We start from the raw sequence: 20,230 nt of genomic DNA, 5'->3' as shown, positions 1-20,230 counted from the left end.
GTACTAGATTTAAGAAAAAATAATGGATAAGGACCGAATGTCTTTCTACAATACTCCAACAAATGCCTCATATCAAGAAGGTTAATACACAGTCAAGATTCTTCTGCTAACCAGGCCAGGGAATGAATGAAACAAGATTTTAAAAATAATCTTTCCCCCTGGTTTAATTAAGTCTGGATGAGGCAACCCTCAAGCCCTGGCTCTGGCTTCTGTGGTTGTTACTGAGTGCCAGCTGTGCATAGGCAGGCTGGTTTAGGGGTCATTTATGGACACAGATGCCACATATTCATTGTCAATGGAGCTCCAGAGATTTACACAGCAGAGAGGATCAAGAGGTAAACACAGAAGAGCATGTGTTCAGGGTGACAGTTGACTGGCTAGGTGCTGCACAAGGCTAGATTCAGCACTAAAGAAGCACACAGGTCAACAAAGGACCAAAACAACAACAAAACAAAACAAAACAAAAACAAAAACAAAGTTGATAAAACATTCTTCTCAATCTTGACTATTCAAAGGTGAAACTGGACCTAAATTTCACAATTAGGAACAGAAGGGAAAATATCTAAACAACCTACAATTTTACATTAGAAATATAAAACACAACCAAATAACAAAGCGCTGAGCATTAAACAAGATTTTTTTTTAAATGACTGTGATTTTAAATAGGTCTAAAAGCTTTTCCCAGAATTACTATTTTTTTAAAAATCCATAGAATTTAAATCCAACTTATCTGACAAAAACCAACCCACCGGTTTTAGAAGGCTTTCAATTACCTAAGTAATATCGAATACTGGGTGCATTATTAACCTAAATTGTGGATAAGGTCAAAGTCAAAGGAACTGGGTTGATCTAGCTTAGAGAAAAGAGGAAAGGGGATTTGTTCATCTCCATTAAGGACAAACAGAAATGCATCAGTTGATATTACAGGGATTTAAAACAGCAATTGCAGAAGCTATATATTGAGATACTGCAAACTATTACAAAGAAAAAGTTTAAGGAGGCTGATGTTGGGAAAAGGCTTGATATTCTTCTGGGACCATCTACTCTTTTCAAAAAGGAAGGTAATACTTCTTTATTGAAAAACAAAAATATTTCAAACATTCTAGACTTTTACAACACCCAAAAAACAACAAGGAAGACAGAAGAAAATTATCCTAAGTATAAAAAATAATTAAAGCATAAAAAAATGTTCCTCAACAAATTTTCTCCACCATATTTTTAAATGTGGAATCTCGTCACCCACAACTAAGGAGAATACTACCACATCCATTTTTTAAAAGTTGCTGTGGCTGTGACACCAATGAACAGAACTACATATTCAAAAACATTAGCTTCCCCAGAATCTAAATCACTTGAAAATGTTTTTGAAATAGTTTTCTAAATAACTCTTAGGCTCAAAAGTAAAGCTTGAAATGACAGAAACTACGGACAGTAAGAACATATATGAAGCTTTGCAAAGTAATTACAAAGTTTATCAAAACAACAGACTCCCAACTGATTAAACCATACTGTCAAGAGACAAAACTTAAAACAAGGAAATGAAAGAGAATGGAGTCCTAACTTGGGATGGATGGGGACACACACACAAACACAGATATATTTTAACATATCAACTGAAAAAGCAAATACTAGTTTGTAAATCTGTGACTTGAAAAATGGACTGCACAGGAGATGATGACATGAAAAAAGCTGGTGTGAAACAACTTAAAGGCAGCAAAACTATGTTTGCAAATTCCTATTCAAGAGGTCTATTATTTAACTCAATAATATCAAAAACCATCCGAAGGAACAGAAGGCATACATGTACACAGGTTTCAATAAGAGCATTATTTATTATAGGAAAATACCTCCCACAAAACTGAAAACCTGCATCCCTATGAAATGTATCAATCGGCTTAGCACTGAGACAAAGGGGTCCTCCAGTACTAAGGGACTGAAATACAAATCTGTGGCTGATCACCGTCAGTAGGGCGGGTGGTGCTTGAAAGTGCATGACTGTTCTTTCATGGGGGTGTTTCAAAGCCAACATTTCGCGAGATCCAACAAGCCATGAAAAACAAATGCTGACATATCTCTTTATACCAGTTGGGAAACTACAAGTAACATTTACCTCAGGGAGACCAAGATTCAAGTCAAGAGGGCTTTTCAGACTTTCTTAATCAATGTTGAAAATGAAGGAACAGTATCAGTGTGTACAGACAGGCCAACAAACCCAGATATCTCTGCTCTGTAACAGATATAGCAGATGGCCATTATAACACTTTTATTCCTTCAGGGAGGATATTAACCATAAGTTGACTACACTATATATTAGCAGTAAAGAAAGAAAACAAATATCTCCTCTGTTAAAATTAAACTCTAATTAGAGTAGAAATTTCACAAATTTAAATCCAGAATTCCCTGGAATAAAATGGTGTGACTTTTTGAGAGGCCGAACTTACCTATACCAAATATCAACCAAACACATTTCGTGTTCTTAAGACAATTTTCTCCAATGTCACTATGAACACGCATAATATAATTAGGCAACCAAATCAGAGGGGTAGAATGTTAACAGAATACACAGAAAATAGGCAATTTAATAGAAGAATTTATGTTCATCACATGAAAAATGAAAAACAAAATCTGATCTAGTCATTTGACTAACACCTTTAATTAGAGATCAAAAATCTCCTATAAATTCCATAAAGGCTATTGTTTATTTTGTTTGTAACGAGGGAATCTGAGGCTAATAATTTTTTCATACTTAAAGATTCCATGATTAAGAAACAAACTAAGTTTATGGGTCTTGTTTTAGTCTTTCCAGCTAAAAATTTCATCATTGCAGTGTATTTTATCCTTTTGTAAGTATGAAATATATTAATTCTGGAGTCATGTAGTCCATGGCTTTTCATGAGAAATCAGGACAGCTACAGTACGCTACCCAGCTAAAGAAAGAGGAAAAACAAGGGTGCTGAGAACCAATATCCTACACAGGCTACGGAGTGATGTCCAGGGGCTGGAGACACTGCTTTCAGAACAGCAAAATATGTAACAATGAAGAGCAGCTTCAACACGTACTTGATTAAAATCCGGATCTTTTTCTCCATCCGGTTTGGCTTCTTCCTTATCCTCCTCTGTCTCAGAACTACTCACATTCAGCTCCGGAGCTGAATCCTTCATCACCTGAATATGCCAGTAAGACAGAAAGAGAAGTAGGTCAGACCCCAGGAAGACAAGCTGTGCAGGCCACCTTTACCTTTATCAACAGGAGAGACACCTTTATCAATGGTAGGATAAAAGACCAGACAAAGGATAAAGATTCTCTTGTTTCCTGTGCTTTTATAACATGTTAGTTTTTATTCTATGAGTTATTCTTATATTTAATGTATTCACCATAAATGTAAGCAGTCTGCACAGAATAGTTATGATCAGATTTTATAATGATGTTATTTTGTGGAAGTTCTAAGTTGCTCTACATTTTCTCTAGCTCAAGACTTTTCAAGTACATATAGGAGCCCCAATGCTCCTTAAGACTGAGAAAAATGAAGAATGAATGAAATACTGATATTAAACTAAAAATAAATAATAAAATTTTAGCTAAATTGGATACTATTTTATACTAGATACCAACATATACATGCATTAAGAAAATTCTAGGGGAAAAATTGAGACATTTATACTCAGCAAATTAGAAAATGAAGGCCTTCATTCAAATTGTGAAGCAGAACCCTAGAGCATTAGAGCAACCAAATAAGAGGGGCAGAACATAACAGAATACACAATAATTTTTAAGTTATCCTTCTATAATGATGTGTTTGGTAACTACCATCAGATAAAATGTATTCTATTTTATCTAGGGGAAGGTCTAGCTCAGCAATAGACTGCATGCCTAGCATGCATAAGGTCCTGGGTTCAATCCTCAGTACTTTCATCAAATAAATAAATAAAACTAATTACCTCCCCCTAAAAAAAGAATTTTAATTCCAAAACCATGGAATCAAATTAATGAGATATCCAGAGATCTGAGTCAGAATCTACCTAAGAGCCATCCCTCAATATAGTAAAAATGCTCCAAAAACAATCTAGAGGAATACCTCTGCTCCCAAAATATACCCATACCTGCCTACTTCACCAATCCTTTAGATCAACCAATGCAAGAAGCTCTAAATTGACCTCCCTTATTCCTGTTATGCCCTCACCAATTCCAAACACAGCTGCCGGGCTGATCTGTTCAAAGCATAATTGAGATCACACCATGAACTTGCTTGAAACCCTCCAGTGGCTAACATGCACACCAAAAGATCCCAAATCCTTAGTATGATGTATAAAATCCAATAAAACTTGGTCCTTAATCACCCATCACTATCTTTCCTTGGAAGAAACTTTTCTCTAAACCAGTCCTGTCCACTACGGTAGCCAGAGGCCACACGTGGTTATCTAAATTTAAATCAATTAAAAATTCCTCATGCACTGTTGCCACAAATCTCAAATGCTCCACAGTCACATGTAGCTAGTGGCTACCATAGTGTACAGTGTAGAAACAGAACATCTCCATCACTGCAGAAAAGTTCCACTGGACAGTGGTGCTCCAACACACTCTATTGCGTGAGTACATTAGGCTTATGCTTTGGTCTGGACTAGGTGTCATAGGCTGGATCTCTGACAGTTAACACCCAGGTAAAACAACAACTCCTCCGAGGCATTTTCCCAACTTCTACCTGTCTACCACTGCCACCTCCATCTCTCTCAGTGCCTCACGTTATCCTGCTAGACTTCCTTCAAAACACTAGTTTCTACATGAAATCATCTTACGAATTTATGGGTTTATTCCTCTTTTTCTTTTTCAAAGATTTTTTTATGTGTTGAGGTACAGTCAGTTTACAATGTTGTGTCAATTTCTGCTGTGCACAATAATAGTTCAGTCATACATGTATATACATATATTCATTTTCATATTTTTTCACTGTAGGTTACTATAAGATATTGAATATAGTTGCCTGTGCTATACAGCAAAAACGTGTTCATCTACTTTATATATAGTAATCAGTATCTGCAAATCTCAAACTCCCAATTTATCCCTTCCCATCACCCCGCCTAACCATGTTTATTTTCTATGTCTCTAAGTCTGTTTTGTAAATAAGTTCGTCTTTTTTTTAGATCCCACGTTAAGTAATATCATATGATATTTTTCTCTCTTTCTGGTTTACTTCACTTAGAATGACTTACTTCACTTAGAATGACAATCTTCAGGTCCATCCATGTTGCTGCAAATGGCATTAATTTATTATTTTTTACGGCTGAGTATATTCCGTTATATAAATATACCACAACCTCTTTATCCAGTCATCTGTCAATGGACATTTAGGCTGTTTCCATGTCTTGGTTACTGTAAATAGTTATGGGTTTATTTTTGATCTTCCTCACTATGCACAAATATTGAGGGCAGGTACCTTGTCTGCCTTCTTCACCACTGATCCCTAGCACCAAGACCATTCCTAGCACAGAGCTGACAGTCAATAAGTTATTTGTGTATCAAATTAAAAATGGACTAAATCTACATAAATCTTCTAACTATTTGTTTTTAATTCTGGTCCAATTTCAACTCAGGCCCAATGGCTGGTGGGTGGCAGTGAGGAATGGGGCGAGAGCAAGCTTAGACAGTCCTCAGTGAAAATCTAACAGCAAATCAAAAAGTAGGCTTGATCATTACTAGTCACGGCCACAAGAGGGATTGTTACCTTTTTATTATCCACAACTTTATGGACATAGATGGTGGCTTGAGTGTATTCACGCAGGTCCCTCTGCTGTTGACACAATAAGCCTTCTCTACATTCTGGACAGAGTTCTAAAAAAAAAAAAAATTAAATAAAACAGCAGTAGCTGAGGAATTACTGCCAAAGAATGAAAGATCTAAAACTGCATATCAAAGTAACCAGTGAATATCTATCAAACTATTCCACATATTTTGTTAATTCTTGTATACTACTGTATGATAATGATAATAATAACAGTAACAATAATAATAATTAAATCCATTTACTGTCAACAAACAAACACAACTATATGATAGTTCCTACCTTGGCAATATTTGGTTGGACCACCACATGATCTTTAATGTTATAAAGCAGAGAATACAATATTGATATACACTTTCCTCCCCCCTTAAAAATGTCAACTTTTAACTACACAAACCAAGAACAGTATGAAAACTTACTAGGCTCAGAAATATACTGTGTTTCTGAAGAGTCTGCATCTCCCACTTCCGTTCTCGTGATTTTAATTACATGATCCACAACAAAGAGCTTTTGTATCATTTGCCACTCACTGGGCCATATGAGAGCTATACTGTGCAAAAAAACACAACATGCTTTAAGACACATGGAAATTAAAAGAACATAATCCATTAGCCCCTTACACCAAAATTATCAAAACCAATATTTAATACAAGGAAATTAAGAAGGAAAAGACTCATCAACAAGGAACAGTGTCTTTTCTCATACAGAAAAAAGCTCTCACAGCCATCAAACTAAATAGACCAGAGTTACATGAATCAGCATGGCTGAATCTCAAGAGTCTAAGCTGAGTAAAGAAATTAGCTGCAGAAGGATAAATGTTGTGTGGTGCCACCTAGAGACACTGTCCTGGTTACCAGCAGCTTAGAAGGAGAAAGCAGGGCTCCAGGAAGAAGAAACAAAGAACAAGGTAGACTCGGGCAGCCTCTTGGCTTTTTGTGGAAAAGCAGTCTTTTATTTCTTTCTTTCCTTTTTTAAAAAAGACAAGTGTTCTCAATCTGGTACGGAATATCAAAGGAAAACACCCCACAATTCAACAAAAGCCCAGATTCTTAAAAGATTGTTTATGTCAGTCAAGAAATTTCCTAAACACATTCTATTAACCATTAGAAACAAAAATCACATGAAAAAAAGAAACTCACAGTTTAGAATCTTCTTTGGTCATGGAAGCAAATGTAAACATGAGTCCCCCATGGGGACACAGAAGAGCACTGTTTCCGACCGATGACACAGGACTACATCTTGTAGGTTTTCTATTCAAATGAGACAGAGAGGATCGATATACTTCACTATTACAGAACTACAGTGAAGGTCTTTAAGATGACTATTTTAAAATTACATACATTTAAAAGAATATTACTAATTAAATGTGTTTCTCAAGATTATTCATTTAAATTATCAGAAGATAAAGTTTTCAGTATATGCTAGTAAAAGTAAGGTACCACGATCAGAATCCACAAATTCTTAAAAATATTAGAACGAACAACAAAAAAGGAAATAGAAACTGTGGGTTTTTACCTAACAAATTTCCGCCATTCTTCTACAAAAAACTGTGACACAATGTAGAGGACATCTGTGTCCTAGAATAGAAAGATCAGATAAAAGTATCCATAAATTCACTGCATTTTTTAAAAAACAACTTTATTGCAGTATAATTTCTATATAGTAAACTATACATATTTCAGATGTACAATTTGATGAATTTTGATAGGTGTATACACCTATGAATGTAGAGGACATCTGTGTACTAGAATATAAAAATCAAATAAAAGCATACATTAATTCACTGCATTCTTAACCTAAATCCTATAGGGAAAAATGTTTCCATAAACATTCCAAAAATGCTTTCCTTTTTAAGTTTCATAACTTAAACTGAAATAAAGTCCTCCACCAAGAAATCACAAGCTAGAGTAAAATCTCCCTGGTTAGAGAACTATGCTTCATGTAATGAGAATTAGAGAAGCTCTGGGTTATTGTGAAATAGTTCACTGGGGCTTTAAAAAGGTGAGGTGAATTCTGTCCTTTGTGGGAATCATTATACCTCTGGCCAGTTACTGAGACACGGTCTGTTTTTGTCCTGGAACAAATTTGGGAGAGAAGTCTTTTGCTCATTTGCAATCATCTTATGTAAGGCTTCATTTTCTTCCCCTTCTCTCTCTAAAATCTGAAAGAGAGTGAAACAGGAAGCAATCAACCGTCTCCTGCTGACAGCACAGGACATGCCTCCTCCCTACACCCCCATCAAAAGCACAGTGTTAAATCTCCTGGGAAGTCTATCCAGGGAGGTGGCATGTCATTTCCACAGATGTCAGTACAGCATTCAGTACCTTGCACTGTGAACAGCATTCTTTGTAACTTGGGAACTCAGGAGCCTTTGGAAAGTACTGCTGCAGTTTGCTCCAGGCCTCTTTAGAAACAAGTCTTCTTTCATTTTCAGATATGCATAACTCCCCTGAAGTTAAAAAAAAAAAAAAAAAAAACGGGGAGCATCAAAATATACCCAACAAAAATTGATCTCCCCTTTCTTAAACTTAAGAAAAAATTTGTAGGGCCTCTTTTCCTTCCTTTCTAAAGTGCTATAATTCTCGGGGGGAAGGTATAGCTCAGTGGTAGAGTACATGTTTAGCATGCATGAGGTCCTGGGTTCAAGCCCCAGTACCTCCATTCAAAAAAATAAATGAATATATAAAACTAATTACCTCCCACCAAAAACAAAATAAAGTGCTATAATTCTCTTCCCTTAGTTTCAAAATCTCCAAAAAAGCCTTAAACTTCATCTAATTCTAAAGGAGCCAGCCATTCCTTCGTCCATAATCTAGGTCTTTCTTCCTGCCAGCAGCGAAGTAAGCAATAAAAGGGCTTCCAGGGATCCTGGAGTCCCTGTGCCACCGCAGGGGTTATTCAACAGCATTTCACCTCCACCTACATTCCAATGCCACCATTTCCTGCAGAATATTTTTCTCCCATTTGATTATATTATGTTACTAAAATCATCCTGAAAAGAAATGGTATTTTTAAGGTTGCGTCCAACCTTTTCAGTCCCATTCTCTTAAGTTAGAGACCAACAGTTAATAGTAAAGCAATCTACTTTTCAATTGGAAAACCACCTCCAATCAATATCCAATTGGTTTCTTATTGCTACTGCAAACACCCCGAACCCATGATCCTTAAAAATCCCAGAAGACAATAAGCAGGGTACTAGTCACATCACCTTCTTCTCCTCAGATCACAGGACGGCCCAGAGGACAGTGACCCTCAATCTCAGGAGCCCCTCCTCCAGCATTCCAGGACCTTTCTCCCCACTCAACCCCTTACTCCATTTGTGGTTCTAGTTTGTACTGCTTCAGTTGTCCCCAGTAGATAATTAATAAACTACATGTATGTACCTATATGGTTCATTACCCAGAAAATCATCTTCAAGTTTCCAAAGGAAAACATTTGTTTCTACTCCCATTGGCAAGGTAACTTTATTAAGTGTAATAAAGCCAGGGGCTTCTTTTGATGTAAGGATAAAGCATCCTTCTTTGCTTTATGTGTTTTACATAATAAACTGAGAGTAAGAGAAATTAATACACCCAGGGTCACTGCAGCTGGTGAATGAGGCCAAGATATGAAACCAGATCTGTCTCATCCAAACTCCATAATTTCTATAACCTCAAAGTGCATTTTTTAAACTTCATCCTTCACCTCTTACTGAGCTTTAACTAATCCCAAGAAAAGATTACATTGCTTTAATATAAAAGATTACATTGCTTTAATATACTTACTACCAGAGAAAACAGGTCACAATGTAACTTTCTTTCTGAACAGGCTGTTAAATTTTCTCTGAGGTTATAAAAACTTACATCAAAAAGTTTATCCTCAGACACAATTAGGGAATTTATTATCTTTTAAAGGTTGACTCAATTATCAAAACTCCAATTTAGTGTGTCTTTATGGTGATATATAATACAACCACAAAAAAATAGCAAAGCAGATTTGTATAACCTGATTTAGAAAGAACTTCAAGGCAATTATACTTTTAAAGTGGTTTCCTATGAAAAAAAAAAAGTACTCTTTTTCTGTACATACGTGGTATAACCCAAACTGGTTCAGAAAAGTACAGAATGAAGAAAACATAGTACAAATACACATACGCACATATTTTAAACAGGATTCCACGGACTTTCTGGATGCATTGCCTTTTGTTTTGATGTAAGACTACCTTTACTTTATGACTGGTTATAATGCTGGACGTATATCACTCAGATGATTAGAAAAGAATAACCCAAATTTATTTCTGAAATCAGTAGTTTAATAAGTCATTTTAGGGCAGTCAGAAAGTGGTAGCAAACAAAGTCATCCACTCTACTCTTAACCATGTTTCTAAATTTAGTTTCATATCAACTAAATTTAATATATCTGAATACTGTTTATGACCTCACAATAATCAACTTTTACTTGTGACGTGAATTTTTAGAAGTTGGACTTGCATCCTGCAATATATAACACTATTCTTAAATCTGAAAAAAGAAAGCCAATCAATTAAATTCATCTTGTGAGCAACATCTCCCAATACAAAATCAAACTAGTTGAGAGATTTAATTCACGAAACATAATTGGATAACCTAATCCTCAAAGATTCTTCCGGTAAAAATAGAAATCTAGTTAACAATGACTTTGGATTCTGGATAAATCCTCCCCTCCTCCCGCCCCTGTCAAAATCTATTTCAAACTCTAATAATCTGGGCCACAGAACATCCAAAGAACTTGTAAAAAATAAAATAAAATAAATTTATCAACTGCTAAATAAACCAAGTGTAATAAACAAGGTAAGCTATAGGCAAATTATCACTTAAATGAACATAAACCGAAATGGATAAGAAAGCCTGATGGATATGGAGTATCTGCAATAAATGCTGAGCTCTTTGATAGTAATAAACCATCTGATGGGATATAATCCATGATTATTTCACATAGAATCTGTCATAAATATGCACAGGGCTTCCAGATAAAAATGGTATTTTAAAATTGCATTTACTATCAGTGCCTCCTAAAACACCACTAAACCACAGTAAGGGGACCTTTTTTAAAGATATAAAATCATAATGACAGTAAAGAGAACAGAGACGGGGTAATGGCAACAAATATTTTAGAAGCTTAAAGGTGGATAGATAAGACACAAGAAATGAGTTTCTATCTATACACTTAGAAAACTACCAGGCACGTGGTAAACATTCAATTATGTCCAACTATCATACTACTATTAGTACTACTACGATGACCATCACATCTCAGGGACAAGTCTTAATATAAACCTAAAGAGTGAAATAGGTTTCTAAATAAGGTCCCATATCCTACACTGAAAAACCTGACCCCATGGACACAGTATAGACGGGTGATGTCTGCAAAAGCAAGAGTTCAGAACTATCCTTTTGAAATCCTAGATGATAAGGTACAGTAACAAAATGCCACCGAATTGCAGATCAAGCTAAAAGATCTTTTTTTTTAAAAAAAAAAAAAAGCTCGTGTATACTTTCTGACAAGTTGAGCGGAGCAGCCTGAGTCCTGAAATCACATTCAGCTCTGCCATGCTTTCTAGTCAAAACTGTAATACAGAAATGACAAGATGAGAGAGGTGGGCTGAGAGCAAATGTCAGCGAGCTACGTAGAAAGACGACAGTCTGAGTTCTGGCACTGTTTCACCCTGCTAAGCAGCACCAAGCATGAAAACTCAGTATTTTACAAAAGATTCCTCAACTTTCAAAATGGAGGCACTCATGCTATGTCTACATCTATGCTCCAAAGGTCAAATAAAAAGAGCTGACACGAAAGCAACGTGAGAAAAATCTACTTTGGCTGTTCACTTTGCCTGCCTCTACTTACTTACGCAATCTCTCTATGACTCAGGGGTTCACATCTACACTCATATTTGTGCTCCTACTATGCACTACTAGTGTAAGGGGGACAATCTGGGAGACAGAACAGAAGGCCTTGGGATCCACAGATCCAATCCCATACCGCAGGATGACCCTTCATCCCCTATCTTCCTAGCTGTGTGGCCAGTAAATGAGAATGTCACCTAGTTAGTAAAGTGCAGTGAGATCACGTCCAGAAAGGCCAGCACGAAAGTATCACTCAAGTGACAACTACTATCACTAGTATCACCAGGGATTCTTGATATAAATAAAAGAACTACTGTGTATGAGGGGAAGTGTGAGGCATCATGTGCCAATTCATAATGAGGACATGAAGTAAAAACTAGAATAAAGAACTTACTAGGACCAACAAGAATTCTGAGTACTAGCAATACAGTAGCACACAGCAAGACATGCAAACATGGGTTAACAAATCCACCCCTGACATCTCAACTTCTCTGGGTCCAGTGTTTCTCTGGGTGGAGTTAGAAAAAAAAACAAAATAAAACAGTGAGTGAGTGAGGTACTGGGAAGTAGATACCTTTCTGACTTCGAGTGATAACAGAATGGAAAATCACATGTCATATAGTGAGACCCTTGCAAAATAGTTATTTTTTTTACAAGTGAGCACCCACTAAAACCAAATAAAAATTAAAAAGGATTTGGTAGTTATCATTAAGAGTATATAATACATAGTAGCTAGTCAAAAAATGTCTAATAAACTAAAGCAGCAATAGCCCTGAGGAGAAGAAATACACAAATATTGTTTTCCAAGTATTCAAATTGGACAGACACAGACATGGGAAATAACTGAAATTCTTCTCCTTGAAACTCAGAAAGCCCTTCAATGTGATAAGTGACAAAGATTCTTCTCCAGAACATGGAGAAATCCTGTTTTGTATTATTTTAAAATTTTTTTGCAAGAAGGTGTGAGGGGCATTGGCTTGAAAGCAAGCAGCAGAGGCTGTTTAAAAGGGTAAGAGAACAGAAGCATTAAGAAAACGTACAGTTTAGAAAACCAGTTACTCCACCATGGCTGCCACATTAGGACCTAATCTTGGAGTGTAAAACATTTAACAAAATATTTACAACATGCTAAACTCAGACTAACAATGAAAGTTTCACACTTCTGCCTTACCATGTGGGCACAGAATGTCTTCATTAAAATTTAACTCCTCCTCCTCTTCTTTTCTTTCTTCCTTTGATTCATCTAATCAAAAGAAACACAGGTAATAACTGCAGTAACTGTTGTATTTAACAATCAAAGTAGCAAAGATACTACTCAACAATTTTGAACAAATGAAACTTTAAAACATTCTAAAAATCAGACCCCCAGTGATTCCTACACAGTTCTGCTAAAAAGTGTTTCATTGCTTTCCCTTACAAGAGGAGGGGAAATTTGAACAGCAGTTTCACTTTTTAAAGCGTTAGGTTATACAAGAAAATACGCATTTTTTTCCAATTGAAAAACAATTTACAAATCCTTCCATTAATTCTAGTCAAGGTACTGAGAATGTGATATAAACCAGGTTAATCACTTCCATGCCATGTCACTTTCACCCACCTATTCTTTTAGGGGTAGAACAGCAAGTTTTAGCAGGCTAATAGAAAAGGTACTTAAATTTTAATGTCAAATGTACATAATTAAAACTTCTTTATTCCTATTAACAGTTTTTTTCTAATATCTGCTTTTTCTACTTGTCTACACTGTGATACTGTCAATTTGTAGTTGTGTATACCGGACAACAGGATCGAATAAAAGCCGTTAAGTATCAGGAGATTAGAATAGTTACCAATGGATTTTCCAGCTTATGTACATAGCACAAACCTTGTGTGTGTGTGTGTGTGTGTGTGTGTGTGTGTGTGTGTGTGTGTGTGTGTGTGTGTGTGTGTGTGTGTGTGTGTGTGTGTATTCAATAAAATATGTATATTTTCTTGAAGTATGGTCGGTTTACAATGTTGTGTCAATTTCTGGTGTACAGCACAATGCTTCAGTCATACATGAACAATATATATATTTGTTTTCATATTCTTTTCACCATAAGTTACTACAAGATTCTGAATATAGTTCCCTGTGCTATACAAGCACAAAATTTTAATACACTTAATGTAAAGAATATTTATTATTAAAAAGCTCAAGGAGAAAAATGCGCAAAGATAAGACATGACCACAAGACAAGACATGACCTGTCTCTCTGTCTCCTATTTGTCTCTGCTTCTGTGTCACATAATGTGAAAATTAGACAAAGTAGGTACAAGGACATCTAAGGATGCTCACTGCATCTGTGTTTATGTACTAATTGTAAAAAACTGAAATAGGTTATATATATATATACACACACACACACATACATATATATGTATATATATACACATACACAATTAAATGCAGCCACTAAATTTTTAAAAACTGCATGTTTTTGTAGAGGAAGATGAATAAACTGTGCCCAAACAAGCACCATTATAAAAAGCCACTATTTCCAGTAACTAGATCTGGTAGAAGGGATTTCAGTTTTGACTGTTACTTCTATGGGGGAAGAAAAACGTTTTACTCAGAAAGCAGCATGGAAAAATGTTTTTACACTAGGCCAAGATCAAGGCACTCTCTATTATGGCATCCAACTTTACTTAGGATGAAAGGTCACTGATATACAAAGAGGCTTCAAAGAGCACCCAACAAATACTTCACATGCTGAGTCACAGGACACATGAAAAGTAGGTTTTTAATTTTCTCTTTATTTTTAGTGAGGTAGTTGATGTACAATATTAAATAAATTTAATGTGTACAACATAGTGTTTTATAATTTTTAAAGGTTAAATTCCACTTGTAAAATATTGGCTATATTTAAAAGTACATTTTATAAATGTTAGAATAAAATTAAAACTAATGTTAAGTTAATGAAGTACATAGCACAAAATACTTTTGACCAAAAGGAAAACATTCTTCAAATCTGAAAATGTTAAAAATCACAGTTTGAAACTAACAGTAGCTCTGCTCTATTTATTTTCTCAAACCGTTAAGGCAGTCACTGATATAGGAAGATTCACACAAAATAAAATTAAATGGGTTAAAATGTTGGAATGCAGAAAATACAGAATATGTATGTAAATATTACTACTTGGAGGTAAAACTGGAAGTGAAATAATTGCATATGGATCACTAATTGTATCTAAGAACTGCAAACCAATCAAAGCACTAGTTTCTACTTTAAATCTAAAAAGTTTAATGCCTTAATTTCCCTTGATAACTTATAAGCTATTGACTACAAAATTATACTGAGTGGTTGACTTACATTAATATAATTTCCTATTTAAAAGCATAGCTTCAGAAAAGTCAGAAGAATGTATAAGCAAAAAGCTATTCAAAATCTGTCTTCTTTCCTAGCTAAATAACACAGACTTTCAAGCTCATTCACGGGAGGAAAGCAGCCTACAGATGTGGCAGATAATCTATGACCAAAATGTACTGAGTGCAATGTGTGGCAGACTTGCCTTTCTTAAAAATTTTAGCTGGAGCAAAGCTACAATTAATCTTGCTTGAGGGTAATTAGAAAGAACATAAGCCCAGGGCAGGCGAGGTTATTAGGAACGGCTCTCCCGAGTTCTTGAGCCCTTGCTCACTTTCAATAGCTTAAATACTTTTATATGTTCTGAGATATTTTTGGAGAGCTTTAAATTTAAAAAAATTGTCTTTGAAATTACATGGATGGGAATTAAAACATTTTACTAAAAACAAATGCTCTCAGTTTTGTGTTATGATTCACAACCATCTGTGTAACAGGTTTTAAATGTTACCTTTATTCAAGGTGTTGCCATTCATTTTCCCGTTGCTTTGGTCTGCATCGCCATCTTGCTCGTCTAGTTGTTCAAGAGCTAGCTGGCGCCAGCTGCGCAAGGAGGACTTCCCAACCCAGAACCCGTCACTGCTGTGGAACAGAGAGAATGTGAAATGATGCAAGTAACATTTCCTAGCTCCCTCATCCCTTCTTTCCGTGTAAAGGCCACGACCAAATTGAATTAGAAGTCAATATCTGCTGCTGTGCAATTTTTTTTAAACTCACTTCCTCATTTTGGCCATTTTTACTCACTATTAAATTGCAGGTATCTAATACTTTGATTCTATCATAAATCTTACCCTGCTTCTCCTAAACCTCATTTAAATGTATGCCAATCACACTGTTCAACTGGCCACTTTCACTAGATTACTAAGTAGAACTACATACAGCTGTGCCTTCAAGTACACACACACATTCACACACCCCCACACACACCCACGTCTATATACAAACACACATTTAGGGGACTCAGGGGGCTGTTCATGGAATAACCAAAAATAGTGAACTAATTAATATTTCTTTGGGAAATATACAATTTAAATTAAACCCAGATAAAATAAACGCCATCTGAGTCCAGAGGTACTCTACAGAATGGGGTTCGACAAACTCCAAGTAGCACAGATGTTTCTGACAAGGATGCACCACTGGGTACCATTTGTTAACTGGTTACTTCAGCCTCTCTAAAGTGGACAGCCCCAGGCCTGCTAGAATGGTTTTCCAATATAAGCATTCCATAATTCCATGTCAGAACACAGGCCAGCACCCTTCCTTCATTTGCTCAGGCCTCAGATCTACTTCTTTTGCTTCCACCTTTCTAATGGATGGAATTCGGCCACAAGGGCCATGACTCAGCTTTACCTTTGCCACAGTGGCAATCACTCCAAAGTCTGATCCCGCACTGCCACCCCCTTCATGACCTTTCTTTCTTCCCCAAATCCCAGCTCTTTATTATCCATAAATAATAAGCTTCTAGGTTTTCAGTTTATCTAACAATATACTGTGTAACATACCCTTTTACTGTTGCCTTTAGCAGATTATTTACAGTCTTATAATCTTCATTTAGTTGGTTCTTCAGACGCAGCACGCGACAACGTTCAACTACGCATTCCTTACAGAGGGCTTTCACTGGACAGGATTGAAAGAGAACAGAGTGCATTCACATACAGATTTCCTCTTAAAACGTTTTCAGCAATTCAAAAAACAAGGATAGTTCTAAGCTTAAGTAAATTTTGACAATATAGCAAATTGATATACATCTTAAATTATTTTGGCGACATAAATATCAAGACAGCAACAGTGTTACCCTGCATAAAGAATAAGGAGGTATAATATAATGTTAAAACTATCTATGCCACAAAGTACAATATTTTACAAAGTTTAGATGCAAATTTTGCAAGACCATGATCAAATAATTGAGGCTCTAAATGAGGGGAGGATAGTCAATGTATCAGACAACTATATATGTACTGTTGATTGTTTAAGAACTTCATGTGGGTATTAACTATTGAAACAGTAAAGGGAAAAGAAACATCAAGGGCCTGATTCAAAACATAGTTCTAGGAATTACATGAAACGTGATTCTTACAAAGATCTCATAGTAGTTTATTGCTTATGAATCAAAAACAGATATTTAGAAAGCAAAACTCCAGATGTATATAAGAGAAGGCCAGAATCATGCAGTTAAATGCCAGTTTTTTAATGCAGTAAGTTGTACACAATCAGAAAACAGCATTTAATTTAGGGAACAGAAGGGAGGTGGTGGTGACAGTCATGCGATTTTGTTTATTAGACTCATCTATAGATTGGAGGGTGGCTTGTGTTGCCAGATGGTCATTAAAAGTAAAAATGCTTTGGTGGGGAGGGTATAGTTCAGTGGTAGACCATATGCTTAGCACACACAAGGTCCTGGGTTCAATCTGCAATACCTCCAATTAAAAAAAATTTTTTTTAATAAATAAACCTAAGTACCCCCACCTCCAAAAAAAAAAAAAAAGTAAAAATGCTTTGAGGAAAGGCAACTGAGAGCAGACTACAGATAACTGTGTGGTTATATATAGCTCATATTCAAGGCAGAATTAAGCAGCTTCCATCCATAAGCTAAGTAACAATCTATAGACCACACAGAAGTCACACTTAAAGGGAGAAACAAGAAGTGCAACCAATCAAACCAACATTTTAAAGATTATATAAAATAACAAAAAACTACTAGATGGATTTCTCAAATGTTTCCTATTTTCTCTGTTTTGTGAGGGGAAAAAAACAACAAAACTGAACCAGCAGTATCAATTTCTAACATTATAAATATACTGTGTATAATATGGTTAACTTTGACTTTATGTAGCAAATCCTCTTTGCAGAGTGTAAGAAACATGTGATCTAAGCACAGTTTGGGTGAAATGATCATAAAGATCATATGATGAGGACTGAATGCATTACTCTTTTTTAAGCAGAGAAGACATCTTGAATTACCAGTTAATCTTGGTCCTCCTCCGTATCTACTGTAGAAAATATCAGCTGCATATTCAGATATTCTCTTCATAATCGATATTTTATCAGGATGAAGCTTGTCGTGGGAACACAAGCAAGCGTGATTATCGATAGGCTTCGTAGGTGTCGATTCATCCAACCACTTCTGCAGCCACTCAAGAGAGACAAATTCATAGGGCTCTGTGGAAGAAAGCAAGGGAAAGAGCCTATGTATTTTTACAGCTTTTTGACTAAGTGATACATTCATTTTTCCTCAAAAGGCAATGTAAAGTCTGTCCAAAGTTAGCAGAACCAGAAGAAGAATGACTGTTCAGGGAAGAGGTCTGATGGGTACAGCACAAAGCTCCATGTAACTACCACTCTGAGTTCAAGGAGCCGTGCAGAGGAGGGACGAGTCTGCACAGTGCCCTATGAGGTCGGCTGGTATTATTAACCACATTCTACAAAAGAGGTATCCACAGAGAGAAGTGTCTTGCTTGGTAAGCACAGCAGAGCTTTGATCAGGACACCCAAGATTGTTGACTACAAGCCACAATCCAGGCTGGCTTGCAAATCACATAACCTCACCCCGACTATGTTTATATCATATATGATTTTCGTAAACACTTGTCATCAAAGTGTGATATACATCTGAAAAATTAAAATGAGAAGTCTGACTAGGTTTTAAGTTAAAAATTAACCTCATCAGCTATAATCGCACTTTTACAGTCCATTTCAACCACTGAACTTTCCCTCATCCAAGAGGACAGTGATGTCTATTAAAAGGTATTTGATCTCCCCACCCAAATCCGTATCGCGATCTATTCATTACATCGTTACGTATTTTAAGAAATTATGCTATTTTACACAACTTTCAGGATGAAGTGCACTACAATTGAATTATTATCAATTTTGAAGTTGCAAGAATTTCAGACAAAACTAAACCTCACAATGAGTTTTACTTTGGGAAACAAGAGTCCCAGGGCTCCCTAAAAGCCAAAATTAAAGATAAAGGGCCAGCTTTGATTACTTACAAAGATCTCCAGTGAGTCCCAGCATAAAACATAGAAGAAAACATACAGAGGTTGAATTTATGTATTTGTATTATGGTACTCTTTCTGATGAGATGAGGGAAAGACAATTCAACTCAAAGTCCATTTTGACCAATTTTACACTTCCCTGAGAGTTACAAGTCTAGAAAGCTAACTTTCATCTTTTAAGTTTAGTGTAAAACATTTCAATTTTCACCAAAACAGAACTCAGAATTGTTCAGTCCCTTACTTGGGCTAAAACTGTAAATTATAAGCTGAAAGCCTCCCGGCTGATTGCTCAGCTCTGATGCAGCTGCAGGGGAAGAGCTCAGGAATACAGGTTGAGGCCAAGGTCTAAAACAAGTTCTGCCACCAAGAAACTGAACTGGAGCAAGTCACTTGACCTCTCTATGCTTCAGGTCTTTTATTTGTAAAATGAAGGTAATAATACCTGCCTTCTACCTACCTCACATGGATGTTGTTGAATGTAAAAGATAAGATAATGTGAAGCATTTTGAGCTTTTTGGAAGAAAAGAGATAGAAAAGTTAATTGTACATTCACACAATATATATAAGTGGAGACCTTATGGATACAGTATAGGTAACACGGTTGTGGCATTTAACAATATAAAACGGTATGGTTAAATTAAAAATTACTTCCTAATTTTACTGCCATTCATAGATTTAATCTGACAGACACAGAGTGCACGGAAGTATCTTAAGAAGGCAAAGATAAACGATCCCTATCCAAGAGAGCAAAATAAAAGCCTTATTACAGTACATCTAATATTTCCCCAAGCATAGTCACATAGGTTAGAACTTTTAAGCAATCTCAAGGATATCAATGAAGCAGCAACAGGATCATGACACAGGGTGACACTAAAGAATAATTCCCCACGGTTCTCCTTTCACTAGCAGCTTGGGGGAGGGGGTGGTGGTAGAGGACACCTGCTACAGCTAACTGAAAGGACAGCCATCAGAATCCTGACCCTTACCAGGAAAGGAATCTAGGAAAACTAAAAATGTACCCCAAAATAAATTAATTAATTAAAATTTAAATTAAAATAATAAAAATGTACAAAGCATGCCCTGCCAAGGGGTGTATGATGGAATTTTAAGCCCAGGGTGAGGATAACCCTGACTCACACAGCAACAATGTGACCCAAAGGCAGTTGGTTCAAGACATTTTCCAATTCCCTACAGAAGTTCCTGCAGAAAACTTCCAA

The 20,230-nt window shown here is 36.1% G+C and overlaps 1 protein-coding gene across 4 annotated transcripts in view; it reads right to left on the bottom strand.

Annotated features, from left to right (window-relative positions):
• Positions 1 to 20,230, bottom strand: part of USP48 (ubiquitin specific peptidase 48) — a 73,651-nt gene that overhangs the window by 11,141 nt on the left and 42,280 nt on the right. For 2 of the 4 annotated variants that reach the window (XM_015239532.3, XM_015239523.3), the window contains exons 12-22: positions 17,977 to 18,174; positions 16,518 to 16,632; positions 15,467 to 15,594; positions 12,810 to 12,881; positions 8,102 to 8,226; positions 7,816 to 7,938; positions 7,293 to 7,354; positions 6,917 to 7,027; positions 6,197 to 6,327; positions 5,721 to 5,827; positions 3,061 to 3,165 (exon numbers count right to left, since the gene is read on the bottom strand). In XM_015239532.3, the coding sequence (XP_015095018.1) occupies positions 3,061 to 3,165; positions 5,721 to 5,827; positions 6,197 to 6,327; positions 6,917 to 7,027; positions 7,293 to 7,354; positions 7,816 to 7,938; positions 8,102 to 8,226; positions 12,810 to 12,881; positions 15,467 to 15,594; positions 16,518 to 16,632; positions 17,977 to 18,174 (1,277 nt within the window). Of the gene's footprint in view, positions 1 to 3,060; positions 3,166 to 5,720; positions 5,828 to 6,196; positions 6,328 to 6,916; positions 7,028 to 7,292; positions 7,355 to 7,815; positions 7,939 to 8,101; positions 8,227 to 12,809; positions 12,882 to 15,466; positions 15,598 to 16,517; positions 16,633 to 17,976; positions 18,175 to 20,230 lie in introns of all 4 variants that reach the window. The other 2 variants (XM_006196737.3, XM_015239526.3) reach the window with 1 other exon arrangement.

Source organism: Vicugna pacos, chromosome 13 (genome assembly GCF_048564905.1).
Source record: "Vicugna pacos chromosome 13, VicPac4, whole genome shotgun sequence".
NCBI classification, from domain to species: Eukaryota; Metazoa; Chordata; class Mammalia; order Artiodactyla; family Camelidae; genus Vicugna; species Vicugna pacos.
The sequence above is the reverse complement of the archived record's forward strand: the minus strand, read 5'-3'. Positions and strand labels throughout refer to the sequence as shown.